This window comes from Zingiber officinale, chromosome 1A (assembly GCF_018446385.1).
Source record: "Zingiber officinale cultivar Zhangliang chromosome 1A, Zo_v1.1, whole genome shotgun sequence".
Classification (NCBI taxonomy): domain Eukaryota; kingdom Viridiplantae; phylum Streptophyta; class Magnoliopsida; order Zingiberales; family Zingiberaceae; genus Zingiber; species Zingiber officinale.
Window position 1 is genome coordinate 100,115,114 of NC_055987.1, and position 13,945 is coordinate 100,129,058.

A 13,945-nucleotide genomic window follows, 5' to 3' on the forward strand; every position below is an offset into this window, starting at 1 on the left:
TTTTAATCGGATTTAAAAAAATCCTTTCATTCTAGTTAGATTGGGAGGAAATTGTTATTACATGTAATACGTTTATTATTTTTGAAAATACATGATTTGCTAAAAAATTATCAGCCAAAATTATATATGATATACATCCTATTTCATAATTTAGAGGCGTGAGATTAGTATTTGGTATTTAATAGGGTCGTAAATGCAAACAGTTAATCATAAAACGAATAAAAAATTAGCAATAATAATACTAATAAATATTAATAAAAGAGAGCAATCGAGTGGTTTCTGCTCTCCCCTCGGAGCTTCTCTTCCATTCTCCTTGTGATTCTTTTTGGCCGAATTAAATCCTAAGACGTTTTTTTTATGCTTCCGCCGGCGCCGGCTGTCGAGGTTTCCGGCGAGGGACGCGGTGGTGGTGTGGTTGTGCGTTATCTTGGGTTGCTGTTGCGGGGATGGGCATTTTTGGGCCTTGGGACGGAGAAAAGGTTGAGTTTTTTTGCAGTCAATTGTTGTGCTCGTCCTGGCGTTTTAGTCGATTTATGCGGATTTTGAAGTTGCTCTTCGGGGAGTGGGAGGAATTTGTGCCGGATGAACTAAAGAGGATTCGCTTTGACCTCACAGTCGCTCTACTTCGGTCCCATCTTGACCTAATCCTCCTCCTCTCTCTCCATCTTCGGTTTCTTGCTTTCGATGGGAGAAAATAGCGATTTTATTCCAGTCTTTTAGGGCAACCTTTTCGTTGGCATATCCATTTTATTGATAAAGTTTTATATAATCATCTTCGTTTCGATTTTCCCAAGTTTGCTATTCCATATATTGTAGTTGTACAGCTTAGTTGACAAAGATGCTTTACATAAAATTTGTTTAGTGGTGCTTCATCTGATAAAATTTTGAAATGATTCACTTTCTGAGTTTGGAGCAATTAATCAAATGGTAGATCAGGAAGAAGATTGATTAATTGGGCATCTATAACACTTTTGTGGTTATCGGATTTGTTATGGATTGGTACCAAAACTCAAGTATTTCACTCGCTTTCACCGTCTTTGCTGCATCAGTGATGATTTTGGATGTACTATTTATCATGTTTTTCAGCCAGTTTTCCGATAGCTAAGCTTCCAAATTTTTAGCTTGTAACTCCCTTGTCAAGATTGTTCTATTCAATGCTCAGATCGATCCTATGATGCCGAGTTGTTTGCTGAAAAAGTTATATATTTAAATGCAGGTGAAGAGGACTAGGGATGAGATACTCAGATACCTGTAGAAGAAGACTAAACTCTGAGAATGCTATCTTGTTGGAGAGATGTCCGTGAACATTTTGGATACCATCTTGACAGAAGCTTTCTGATCAGTTCATACCTAGTATTTTCTATTTTAGACGTGTACAGTAGTCCTTAACAACCTACCTGTCCATAGGCAGAAAGTTTGCCTGTTGAAGCTGCATTGCTGGATTTCATTTCCAATCTGCCTCTATTTCAAGATTGATGCCATTGGCATTTACAGTTAAACAGGTTTACTGTTTCACTAGAAATCTTTCAGATCTGCAATAAATTTGGCTGTCATGTGTTCACATTCTTTGCTGCTTCCAAGATTTTGCATGATTACTACATGAAGTTTTGTTAGTGCATACTAGCTTTCATTAGCTTTAATCAACAATATATTTTTACCTACATTATTTGACATATTGAATTTGCACTTTTTTGGAAGGTTTTTGCTTGACTATCCATCTGCACTGCAAAAGGTTTTTCCAGAGAAGTTATTATTTTGCATTATGCCCATGGCATCCTTCCCTGCTATTGGTCCTGCTTTCGCCATTTCTATGGGATACGTTGACCTTGGAAAATGGTTGGCAGCTGTTGACGGAGGAGCCCAATTTGGGAATGATCTGATGCTATTAGTTCTATTATTCAACTTAACTGCCATTCTGTGCCAGTATCTTGCAACTTGTGTTAGTATTGTCACTGAAAAAAATCTAGCAGAGGTACTAGTTTCCAATCTCTTTTGTTGTATAGTTTGTCCTTTATTTGTTTACAAAACTCATTTCCTACACATGCAGGCAGGTAAAAACTATAAAATCCAGTTAAAAATTGAGATGCCTTAAGTAAATGCTAACACTTTAGAAACTTGGCAATACCACTTATAGAATGCAGATTAAAAATATGACAAAAAAAAAAAGCTTGGCCCACCAAAATGAACATGTGCTTGTAGCAATAGCACTGTGCAAGTCATGTATTCCAGCCAGATGGGATTTCGTACATGAATCATTAAGCTACATGTAAGTGAATGTTACTAGTAGTACCTAGAATAGGTAAATGATTTTTATTTATGTTTAAGTAGGCTACAAGTATATGGTATGATCTACCTACTACTAATTACATATGCTGAATCATTTTTAGGCAAATGGCTGTTATCCATTTTATTAGGTTTATTGTACCTGGTCATCATGATATGTTAGCAGACCTAGTTCTACATTATGGCAAAGATACTAATTGGAATTTGCTGCCCATGTATGGGACAAGAAACATATCACAATGGCTTTCCTATGATGTATATATCTTTATGGATTTTCCGTGTCAAATGAATATGAGTATTTTCATCATCGTGCTTTAAGCTTCCATAATAGTCTTTAGGTGTACTGATCCAAAGTGTGGGAGTCACTGCCTTTAAATTTTCCTTTCTACTAATTATGCATACTCATATTTGTTTTTAAAGAATCATGCCCAGGAATATGTTGATTAGCTTTTCTTCATTTTTATATATTTTTTCTGAGATTTTATTGGTTTCTGTTAAAACTTATGCAGTGTCTACCATGCTAGTCAAATGCACTAAATTCCATTTTTTGCTGCTTTCATGCCAGATTTGCAGGGATGAATATTCAGGAACAACCTGTATGATTTTGGGAGGTCAAGCTGAGCTCTCCCTGATCATTTCAAACTTAACTATGGTATTTGTTTTTGTTTATTTAAAGAGTCATGTTGATTCTCGCAATTCACTTCATGTTTATGTAATAAAAACTGACTGTTCATTATTTATAAACCACAGATTGGAAAGTCTTATTTAGAATTTCTTTGCATTTCCTAGATTCTGGGAGTGGCACATGGTTTCAATCTTCTGCTCGGTGTCGACCTATTTACATGTGTCTGTTTAGCTGCAGCTGGTTCTACTATTTTGTCCTTTTTGATGCATCTCTTGGTAAAATTTGATATTTAACCTTTTTATTGTCTATCTCAGTATCTCACAGTTGGAAATGATACATATCTTTGTTGCATGCCTATTCTGCTCAAGGTGCAGAATGATCGGCGGGTTGGACTTGTGTGCGAAACCATATCTGGTATGGCTTTGGTGTTCTATGTCCTCGGGGTACTAATCAGTCAACCTGAAATTCCTCTTGCAAAGAATATTATGTTTCCCAAGTTGAGTGGAGAGAGTGCATACTCACTTATGGCCCTTCTTGGTGCGAATATCATGGTGCATAATTTTTATGTTCACTCTTCAATTGTTCAGGTACAGTTCACCATTTCTTTTTCTTATATCCCATTCCTAAATTGATGAAGTTTCAAATGTTTCACTGCTGTGTATAAGGATTATGCTAATTTCTTTAATTCCTAATTATTCAAAAGGAGGAATTCTACAGTGCAGTTCATTTCCTTTCTACCTTTCTATAACTATAAAAAGTTTATATGGACTCTCAAAGTTCAAGATGTGTATCATAGAAAAGGAATCAATCAATCTTGATCTGTTTGGATATTTGTATATCTTCGCTTCCAATATTTCATCATCATCTGCTATTCAATTTGAGGTAGGAGGGAATTGCCATTTTGATGTTGTATGCGTATTTTAACAAATAGCCACAAATGATATTTTCATCCCTTCTAATACTGTAATGAGAAATAGTCATCTTTTATCAGCCCAAGTTTAGTAATTGCCTGGTAGAGCAACCAGGATGTTTCTAAGTATCCTTTTTTGAAGTTCTCTTTTAACATATCAAAACCAGATTTTAATTATCATTATGGATTTATTTTAGAATGTATTATGTATTAGATAGTTCTTTCTAGTTCTCATGGCATTTGTCTATATACAGCAGCAGCAGCAGAAGAGACCCTTGAATGTTCCTGTAGGTGCTTTACTTCATGACCATTTTTTTGCAATAATGTTCATCTTCACTGGCATATCTCTGGTTAATTATGTGCTGATGAACTCAGCTGCATCTGTTTTTGGAAGCACTGACATGGATCTCAACTTCCGTGATGTGTCTCTGCTGATGGATCAGGTTTATGCCTTTCTTCCCCATTGGTCTCCTTTTTCATCAATCGGAAAATCTTTCCATTGATGATTGATTTCTTCTCTGATAGATGTTTTATAATGATTTCAGGCTGTATGCATTCCTAATTTTTATTGATTATATTTAATAGTCACTGAGAGTATATTAACTAACTCTAATGCCTAAAGTTGAGCAAGTTTAACACGATTAACATCTAAGCCTAATACCTAAATCTGAAGTAAATTTAAGAAGTTAATTTCTTTGCTTGGCTCTTTCCATCCTGCAACATAATCTGATATGGGTAAACAGACACAAGCTTCAACAAGTAGTCATCTTGAATATGGATTGATTCTAGAGGTAAATATGATATAGTTTTCTTTAGTCCTAATAATATTGAGTTCCAACAAAGATATTTTTAAGTAATTATCTTTACAACCTTATCAAAACAAATGGATAGAATATAGAAGCACGATGTCAAGTAGTTGAATCATCAACATTAGTGAACAAGTGCCCCCCGGGCTATGGTGCAGCAGTAGGGCACCCATGCAGTCTCCCAAGCACCCATGGTTCGATTCTGGGATACGGCGCACTACAAGACATTTTCCTCCGGTGGGATGACAAACTTAGGATGTTGGGTTGCTGGGCCGCCCACTACGAGCATTTCCGAATTTGCCCTGACCGGTGGAAAACTTCTGTGGGACAAGGCCAGTTATCCAAGATTAGTTAGTCCGAAGGGCTGGATACTTGGTGCTAGCTAAAAAAAACATTAGTGAACAAGTAAGATTTGACTATATTTGGCAAAAATTATGGAATAACTTATGTAGATAAATTTCACATGACATTTTGTATACTAAAATTCCTTGACAAGTTGATGACATTTAGTACAATTTTGCGTGTCATTAACTTAATGTCCTTTTTTATCAGTTCCTGATTATGGAGTGTATTTTCTGGCCAATTTATGCTTCACAATATTCAGGCACACAGTCTTATTTGTTTGATTTTATTTGATCCTAATAAACCTTTTTTTTCAAAACTCTACGTATCAGAAAACTTGACCATGGATGAACTCATCTCACAGTCAGCTAGGATATCATCAGTGGATCACTGCTTTAGGTTTAAGATGTGCAGGCACTTTTGAATCAAATAGTGCATGTGGCAATGCAAGTTTTTTAGCATAGGAACAAGTAAACAGGTTTGTTAGGTATTTAATAAGGACAACGAAATTCACCTTCAAGTGATTCAGTAAATCTAGGCTTTTGTACAAGTTCACTTTAGTTTTCTTTGAGTTAGGTTTAGTGGATAAAATTTCTCTAGCTATGTAAGCTCCATAGTCCCATGCTTTTTTTTTTTTTCCTTTTTTTGTTAAATGATGTAATTATTAATTTCATTTTGGCTACCATGATTCATAGTTTCACAAATTTCGGAGTAATCTAGTAAATAAGTTTTATTGTTTCACTTAAATTAATAATTTTATTGTATTTATAGTTGATACTTGATACAATATTTATCTCGGGATATGGTTTCAACAAACAATTTTCTTTTACATCCTTATTTTATTGGTTCGATGAATCTTAGATTCATGGATGTTCACCAGAAATGTAACTTCTGTATACATAAATTTTTGCAGATTTTTAGGATTCCTATAGCACCTATCGCTGTTTTGCTTCTCCTATTCTGTAGTCAGGTTGGAGCTTTGGCTTGGAATTCAGACGGGCCACAACTTTTGCATAATTCTTTTGGTGCAAATGTTTCTGTTTGGAATCATTTTCTGTTAGCTAAAGCTTTCTCTGTGATTCCAGCACTTTGCTGTGCAAAAATTGTAGGTGCTGAAGGGATATATCAATCTCTTATTTTGTGTCAAGTTATACAGGCTATGCTTCTTCCGTCTTCTGTAATTCCGCTTTTTAGAGTAGCATCTTCAAGATCAGTAATGGGGGAATACAAAATGGCATGGTATCTGGATATAATGTCTTTGTTGGCATTCCTTCTGATTCTTGCTTCAAATATAATCTTCATCAATGAAATGTTATTTGGAAATAGTAGCTGGATAAACAACCTTAAGGAAAATAGAAGATTTGGTGGAACAGTCATATATGCTGTCATTCTCCTTGCTGCTTGTGCTTTGATACTTTTTACACTATACTTGGCAGTTACACCTCTGAAATCTGCAAGTTATTTTCCAGAGGAAGGAACCATGTTTTCGCTGAAGGATGAACTAAACGAGGAAACAAAAGATGACATTCGAGATAAGGCTACTATTACTACCAAAGATGAATGTCAACCTATTGAGCATCAGCTTTCTCTGGAACCTACCGTGGAGAATACTGTGTACCATACTGATCGATCACTTTCGGAATCTATACCTGAACAATCTGATACTGCTATAGATTCTGATAATGATTGGCATCGAACTATTGACAGTGCCGGTGCTTCTGATATGACTTTTGATTCTGATCATGATTGCCAACAACCTTTTCCTGGCTCCAGCTCACCTGACATTTTTATTACTCCAATATTTGAACCTGAACTATCAAAGTCTATTGATGTAGCTGACTTAGAAACTGTGAGTGACACATCCACCAGTATCTTGTTAGATACTACTGTTAAAGAAAGGCATCAATGTGAAGCAGAGAAGGAAGATTTGGCATTAGAAGCAGCTATTGCCTGTGTGATGGACCAAGACAAGACATTAGAGACTACTGATTCTGTGGGTGAGTTGTTGGTTCCTCCGGTCAGTGAGCCGGTGCCACATTCAAGATCTGAAGATTCTGAATGTGGTAATACTGTTCCTGTAAAAAATTCAGATGTCAGTGGAAACTTACCAAAATTATCTGGATTAGGTCGCACAACTAGACGACAATTTGCTGCCATATTGGATGAGTTCTGGGGTCAACTTTTTGATTTCCATGGGAAACCATCACAAGAAGCTGTTGGACAAAAGTATGATTCTTTATTGGGATTAGACTTGAAAAGTGTTAGTTCTGTAAAAGGTGATATTGGAGCAGAGTCATCTGTTAGTTTACATAAAGACACTGATAGGGGAACAATTTTCCCACCAAACCCAATGGAATACAACTCTCGTAAGCTGAAAAACTTGACTAGTGGAGATTTATCTTATGGATTTCAGATGGGCTCTTCAACTTGGTCTCAAAACATGCAAGCAAAAACACATTTTCTAAACTCAGCTGGCAGCCTACCCGAGACAAATGAAAGACGTTATTCTAGTTTGTATCTGCCGCAATATTCTGACAACCATGATTATCAGCCAGCTACAATCCATGGATATCAATTAACATCTTATCTAAAGGAAATTGCTGCAGCAAGAAATCCTTGTTCCTCAAATGTGGCTCCTGAATCTCCAAGAGTTACTAAATCATCTCTTAAAGTTCCTCCGGGATTTGGGGATTCAGTTCCATACAGTGATAGACAAAATGGACTGAGTTCACTTGCAGCGTCTAGTTTGCAAAGTCCAGCATCTCGAGTTAGCAGAATGCAGGCTGAAGGAAATTTTTTCAATCCTTCTTTGGTTGAACCGATAGAAAATGCTGGCTCTTTTGCCTATGAAAAGAAATATCATAGTTCTCCAGACATTTCTGCCCTTATCGCTGCTAGCAGGAACTATTACTTGAACGAGTCAAAGTTGGGTGGTCCTATTGGTTTCAGACCATCTGTTGGTAGGATGATGACTAACCAACACCAATATTTGAATCCTATCTCCAGGACTGCAGTTTCATCACCATTCAATGAGCTCTACTCACCCAATCTCCAGAGAGATGCTCTCCCACCTCAACCGAATTTGAGTTCAGACACCAAATCTCTTTGGGCTATGCAACCATTTGAACAATTATTTACTGTGCCAACCAGAGAATACGATATAGGCAGACGAGTGGTCCCTGACAAACCTGGACACACTTTCCAAGATGTTTTTCCTTATGCTGAGGTAGAACGCAGGTTGTTACAGTCCCTTCGTTCTTGTATTATGAAGCTTCTGAAATTGGAAAACTCAGATTGGCTTTTTAGACCAAATGATGGATGCGATGAGGAGCTAATTTATCAAGTTGCTACAACGGAGAAGAATATGTGCAAAGTGGTTGAGATGAATCAATTAGATTATGGTGAACTTCACTTATCTCCTGAACGAAAGCTTAGTTCAGTTCAGAGGAATGAGGAGGCAGATATCGCTTACACTTTGTGGTTGCCTAATTGTCGAGATGGTTGTATATGGTGTGCGTCGCTTGTTGTAAGTTTTGGAGTTTGGTGTATTCATCGGATATTGGATCTCTCCCTCGTGGAAAGCCGTCCAGAGTTGTGGGGCAAATACACTTATGTCCTCAATCGTCTTCAGGTAAACACTTAAATCACTACCTGCAGTGTTCCTTTAACGAATAAGTTCAAGCGTAAAATATTATCCCCAAATCCAAACAATAAAAAATCTCACAAGTATAATATACCTTCTACTTTTACATTGGTGTTCCCAAACAATTTGGTCCTCATCAATGCACCAGTTATCTCCGGTAATTCTGCTATGATTGAGTGGATAATCCAAAACAGAATATTTTGAGCCAGTTATTAGTTGAGTCTCAAAAGGCAAACCTTCGACTTGAACGAAGCTTAAACGTGTCTTCACTTTAGCTTTCTGGCAAAGGCAAACCTCGCAAATATTGAAGGATACCTAGTTGGACTGGTTGTTGGTGCCTTGTGTTGTCTCTCACTCATAGTTTTCATGAACTTTTGATTAATTCATCAACATCTTTACTGTTGTTGCTTTAACCAATCTATTGAATAGCTCTTTTAGTTATGTACCAACCTCTTTGTTTATTATTCCTTAGACATTTTATTCGTGCATTGATTAATTTTTCTTCTGTTGAACTCAGGGGATTCTTGATCTTGCATTTTCTAGGCACCGCGCTCCTCTCCACTCTTGCTCATGTCTCGATGTACCAGCGGAAATTACCGAACCTTCCAACTCTCCTATGCGGTCAAAACTGATAAATCAATCCTTCACAACAGCAGCTATGATACTTGATATCATAAAGGAAGTTGAAATTTCAGTCTCGGGTCGAAAGGGTCGGACCGGCACTGCTGCCGGCGACATTGCGTTTCCGAAGGGGAAGGAGAACTTGGCATCTGTTTTGAAGCGTTACAAGCGCCGGCTCTTGAACAAGAGTGCTGGAACACAGGAAGTTTCTTTACCCCGCAAAATTCAAACAACTCCAGCTCTATAGCAGCGACTGTGATGATGTTTCGGATATTTGGTTTTTTCGTTGAAAAACGTTCTCAGGGTTCAAAGTGGTTACTCTCTTTGTCCCTCCAAGTTTCCCTGTGTATGTTGTATAATTAGCAGGATTATGTAGGGGGTTACTTTAATTTCAAGATCTTAACCCTAATATTTATGTTCTAATCTCTTTTTTTTTTTGGCTTAATTAAGTTGGGAATGGAGTAGTTCATGGATTTTGTAAATTGCTCATGTAATTTTTTTTCCTTCTGTTGTTGCCATTGGCACAATCGGGTTCATGGGTCCGTTAAACAATCGAGTTCATCAGGTTGATTAATCAAGTAGAGTTTTTTTTTTTTTTAAATTAGATATCTAGATTTTACAATCCGATAGACTGCCCGATTCTATATTTTACCTATTAAATAAATCAAGAAGTGCCGTGCGGCGTGGGCAACTGGAAAATGTTGTGCCGGGTGATTAATCGAGTTGGTTGACTTGATAGTGGGTTCATTAAATTAAATTATTAATTTTTTAATAATAGATAAATTATACGAATAAATTTGAAGCATACGAGTTGAATTTCTCATTTCGATATTATTATTATTATTTGTATTAAAGTAATCAAAATGTTTTTTTTTTTTTTTTTTTTTTTTTTTTTTTTTTTTTTTTTTTTTTTTTTGACAGTGCAGCAACTGACAAAAGTAGGCATTTTAAATTATGGAGTTCTGAAATACGAGTATGGGAACCAGAAATTGAATTTGTCTAAATTTTATATTTTGTTGGTGAGAATAAAATTAAAATTTTAGAATGAAATTTCAAAATTTAGGTATGATTGAAATTCACTGTAGATCTCTTGGTTTATAAAAAAATGGATCAGAGGATGATTCATTTTCAATTGTGGTCGGATCGTAATTACGATCCGGTCATAATTGGTTGTGATCCCTTCATGGATTTACCGTCCGATCAGGTTATAGTTTGGATCAAAGTGGGCAGTCGGAGGCCGCCGGGAGTGGGCAAGTGTCCAAGTTGCGGGCGTTAAGCAAGGGGCTGTATATGGCCGCTCGCTCCGACCCAAACTATAACCTGTTGGAGACAATGAACCCATAAAGAGATCGTAACCAATTACAGCCGAATCGCAATTACGATCCGACCGTAATTAGGAGTGGACCATCCCCTAGTCTACTTTTTTGTGGAGCAGGAGATCTGGTCTCCTCTTCCTTGGGTTTCACCATATACAAAATTTTGAATATATCTAAATTATTGTAAACGAAAATACCCTTAATATACTTGTTTAATTTTTCTTTCCTATTATTTTTTTTTCTTGTTTTCTTTCATCATACATTCTCTCTCATCGTTCTCTCATAACACTTTCTCTCTTATTATACTTTCTCTCTCATCATTTTCTCTCATCATATTTTTTTTTACTTTTTTCTCTCTCATCACACATCTCTCTCATCATACATTCTCCTCATTTTCTCTCATTACATTTTCTCTTTTCATTCTCTCCCATCACATTTTCTCTCTTAACACACTTTCTCTCTCCTCATCCTCTCTTATCAGACCCCGCGGGTCATCCGAGTTGGTATGTGGCGGGTGTTGCCACAATGAGGTTGCAGGGTCGATCGTTGGGCAGCTGGGGAATAAATCCCCTATTCCCGTATTACACCCTGTCCGTCACATGCTCTCTCAGATGCTGCGATTTACTTCCCTCGTGATGACCTTGGGTCGGGTACGACGGGGGCGCTGGGGGCGAGCGTTTCGCCTTTTGCCACAATACATTCATTCTCCTCAATCTCTCACATCACATACTCTCCTTATTTTCTTTCATCACATTTTCTCTCTCATTACACTTTCTTTTTCATCATACATTCTCTCTCCTCAATATCTACCATCAGACACTCTCTCTTCATTTCCTCTCATCACACTTTCACTTTCCTTAATCTCTCCCATATACTTTCTCTTTCCTCATTCTCTTAAATTACACTTTTTCTCTTCTCATTCTCTCTTATCATACTTTCTCTATCTTTATCTCTCTCATATTTTTTTCTCATATTCAATTTTTTTTAAATCTATTTTTTTCTCTTATTTTCCTCGAAGGGTAAATTTTTTTTGTTCATTTTGATAGAAAATATTCAACTAACGAAGTATTATTTTTAAAAGTGATATTTATATCATACTCATACCTATTTTCATTTCATAATATTATCATTTTAATTCTCATTTTCATTATTAGAGAAGAACTAAATGTCATCTTAGATTTTTTTTAATGACGTCTTATTTTTTATTTTATCTTTCTTACCCATTTTTTGGAGGCCATATCCTCTTGTCCAGAATCTTTTGGACCAGAAGAGACCCTGCATGTTCACTGGTGGAATGAACTGGATCCCACCTATTTAACAGGTGGGGTACAGTCCATCCATCCAATGAACATGCAAAGGTCTAGGATTGGTTCAGAGATACCAAATTTAAAAAAATACCGGTAAGATGTCAGTTTTTTAAAAAATAATATCATTGTATTTGAAAATAATTTTGATTTTGATGTCACATAATTATAAAATTAGTATCATTATAATATTAATTTTTTAAAATTAGTACTATATTGATATTATATTTTAAATCATAAAATCAATATCATTGTGATATATTTTTAAAAATCAACATCATAATAATATTAATTTTTAAAATATTTTACAAAGGTGAAATTTAATATCCTATACCATTTAAGGAGTAAATCAGAAAATTTAAATTAACAATCACATGAAAAAAATAATTCTTCCATCTTTCATTCTTACCACCATATTGATTGTTTAAATATAGTACATAGTGGTTTTACTTTTTAAAATCTAATATTATAATGATGCTGTTCTTTGCTTCAATAATTGACGATAGACATAGAATGAGTAATAAATATGTGAAAAATCTAAAATAGATGTCCTTTTAGAATTCTACGACTTTAAATGCACTGATTGAAAATGATTTTCGTTTGAAAAATAAAAACAAAAACTTGTAAAATACTCCCCTTTTTGTAAGGATTTTTATTATGTTATTAATTTGTATTTTGAAATTATTGTTGATGCTAATCATTATCTTTCCTAGAAAGATTATATCTATTTGGATATTATGTTTTTGAAAATCTCTATATCCACTAGCTTGAACAGAAATTTTAATATGGTAATAAAGTTTGGAATAGTCATATTAAAATTGGGACAAAAATACATGATTCCTAGATTACTATTTTTATATACTTCTATAAGTCCAATAACCATTTTGTCATTATCAGAGAACCTTGAGTCATATAGTACTAAAAAGACTTTAGCTCCTATGCTTTTTCTAGTAAATCTTCTTAGGCCAAACACAATAAGTCCTAGGTGGATATAATTATGTTTTCTTTGTAGGAGTGCTCTAGCTGATTCTTCATTTATAAGTAGGGGTGAGCATTCGGTTAATTCGGTCCATAAATTAACCGAATTAACCGAAAACCAATTTAGTGTTGGCTAACCGAATCAAATCAAAGATTTACTAAAATTGAATTAACCGAATTAGTTATTTCAGTTAACACCGAATTAACTAAATTTGTTTAAAATAATAATAAAAAGAATTTATACAAAATTAATATCAAATTAACTGAATTAACCGAATGCTCACCCCTATTTATAAGGGTAAATCTTTCTTCTCCTTTATCTGGTAAGTGTAATGGTTGAGTTATATGATGTTTATAAAGTGGAGTAGAAAAGAATAACAACCCTTGATGATATAAGCGTTTTGGGTTTAATGTATTTAATTGTTCATTAGAGAAGGTGTCTAAGTTTTGGTCGATATCTATAAGTTCTTCTAATTGATAGGTAGCCTGAGTACTTGTAGATTTTCTATATATCATAGAGAGATTCTTAGGAGGTCTTAGTGTATGTGATGATCCAGAAAAACTTTCAACTTGTGTTTTTGTTTATAGAGCCATTAAAAGGTGAATCTTGTATTTTTAGAAACTTATAAGTGGTAGGTGGGTGTTTCGTAATAGTTTTTCCTAGGGAAAGTTTACCAAGATCTTTATTTATATTTTCTAATGTTTGCTTTAGATCTTGTGTCTGGGTATTTTTATGTATGTGATTTTTCAAAGTAAGAATTTGGTTTTCTAAGACTGTAAGTTTATAATGTAGAGAAGTAAGTAGTGCTAGAATTATATTGTCCTGTTGTACTAGAATTTGATCTCCTTGGCTGACTAAGGTAGAATTGCTATAGCCAATGCCTTTGGATTTTGCAAATTGTTGGGAATAATCTAAAGTTGCCTCGTAGTGGGAATGGGAAAATTGTAGTTTATTCATAAAAGGTCCGAATAGGGTCTTAAGGCTCTGATACCAAACCTTTTTTTTTTACCTTGGTCTTCTAGTGAGCCTCACCTACAAAAGAGCTACAAGAAAACCAAATGCCCCGGCTATGTAGGATGATGACTACTCAATGGCCTTCCTGAGCCAGCACAGTTA

The 13,945-nt window shown here is 35.3% G+C and overlaps 1 protein-coding gene across 5 annotated transcripts; it reads left to right on the forward strand.

Moving 5' to 3' along the window:
• The first annotated feature begins 266 nt into the window (after positions 1–266).
• LOC122027482 (protein ETHYLENE-INSENSITIVE 2-like) lies at positions 267–9,653 on the forward strand. Of its 5 annotated transcripts, none has more exons than XM_042586470.1 (9): positions 267–479; positions 1,217–1,502; positions 1,699–1,972; positions 2,849–2,935; positions 3,073–3,183; positions 3,277–3,495; positions 4,073–4,261; positions 5,880–8,597; positions 9,127–9,653. In XM_042586470.1, the coding sequence occupies exons 3-9, from the start codon at positions 1,763–1,765 to the stop codon at positions 9,475–9,477; spliced, it is 3,885 nt and encodes a 1,294-aa protein (XP_042442404.1). In that variant the 5' UTR covers positions 267–479; positions 1,217–1,502; positions 1,699–1,762; the 3' UTR covers positions 9,478–9,653. The 5 variants fall into 5 exon arrangements, with proteins under 5 accessions (XP_042442404.1, XP_042442414.1, XP_042442421.1 ...); XM_042586480.1 differs by having other exon boundaries at positions 4,076–4,261; XM_042586487.1 differs by having other exon boundaries at positions 3,283–3,495.
• Positions 9,654–13,945: the final 4,292 nt, after the last annotated feature.

What these genes read in the sequence shown, in the direction of transcription:
- LOC122027482 (XM_042586470.1), top strand. Translation starts at nt 1,763, where the DNA reads ATGCCCATGGCATCCTTCCCTGCTATTGGTCCTGCTTTCGCCATTTCT. An exon ending in TTCACTCTTCAATTGTTCAG is followed by an intron (nt 3,496 to 4,072) that starts GTACAGTTCACC and finishes GTCTATATACAG; the next exon opens with CAGCAGCAGCAGAAGAGACC. An exon ending in ATGTCCTCAATCGTCTTCAG is followed by an intron (nt 8,598 to 9,126) that starts GTAAACACTTAA and finishes TGTTGAACTCAG; the next exon opens with GGGATTCTTGATCTTGCATT.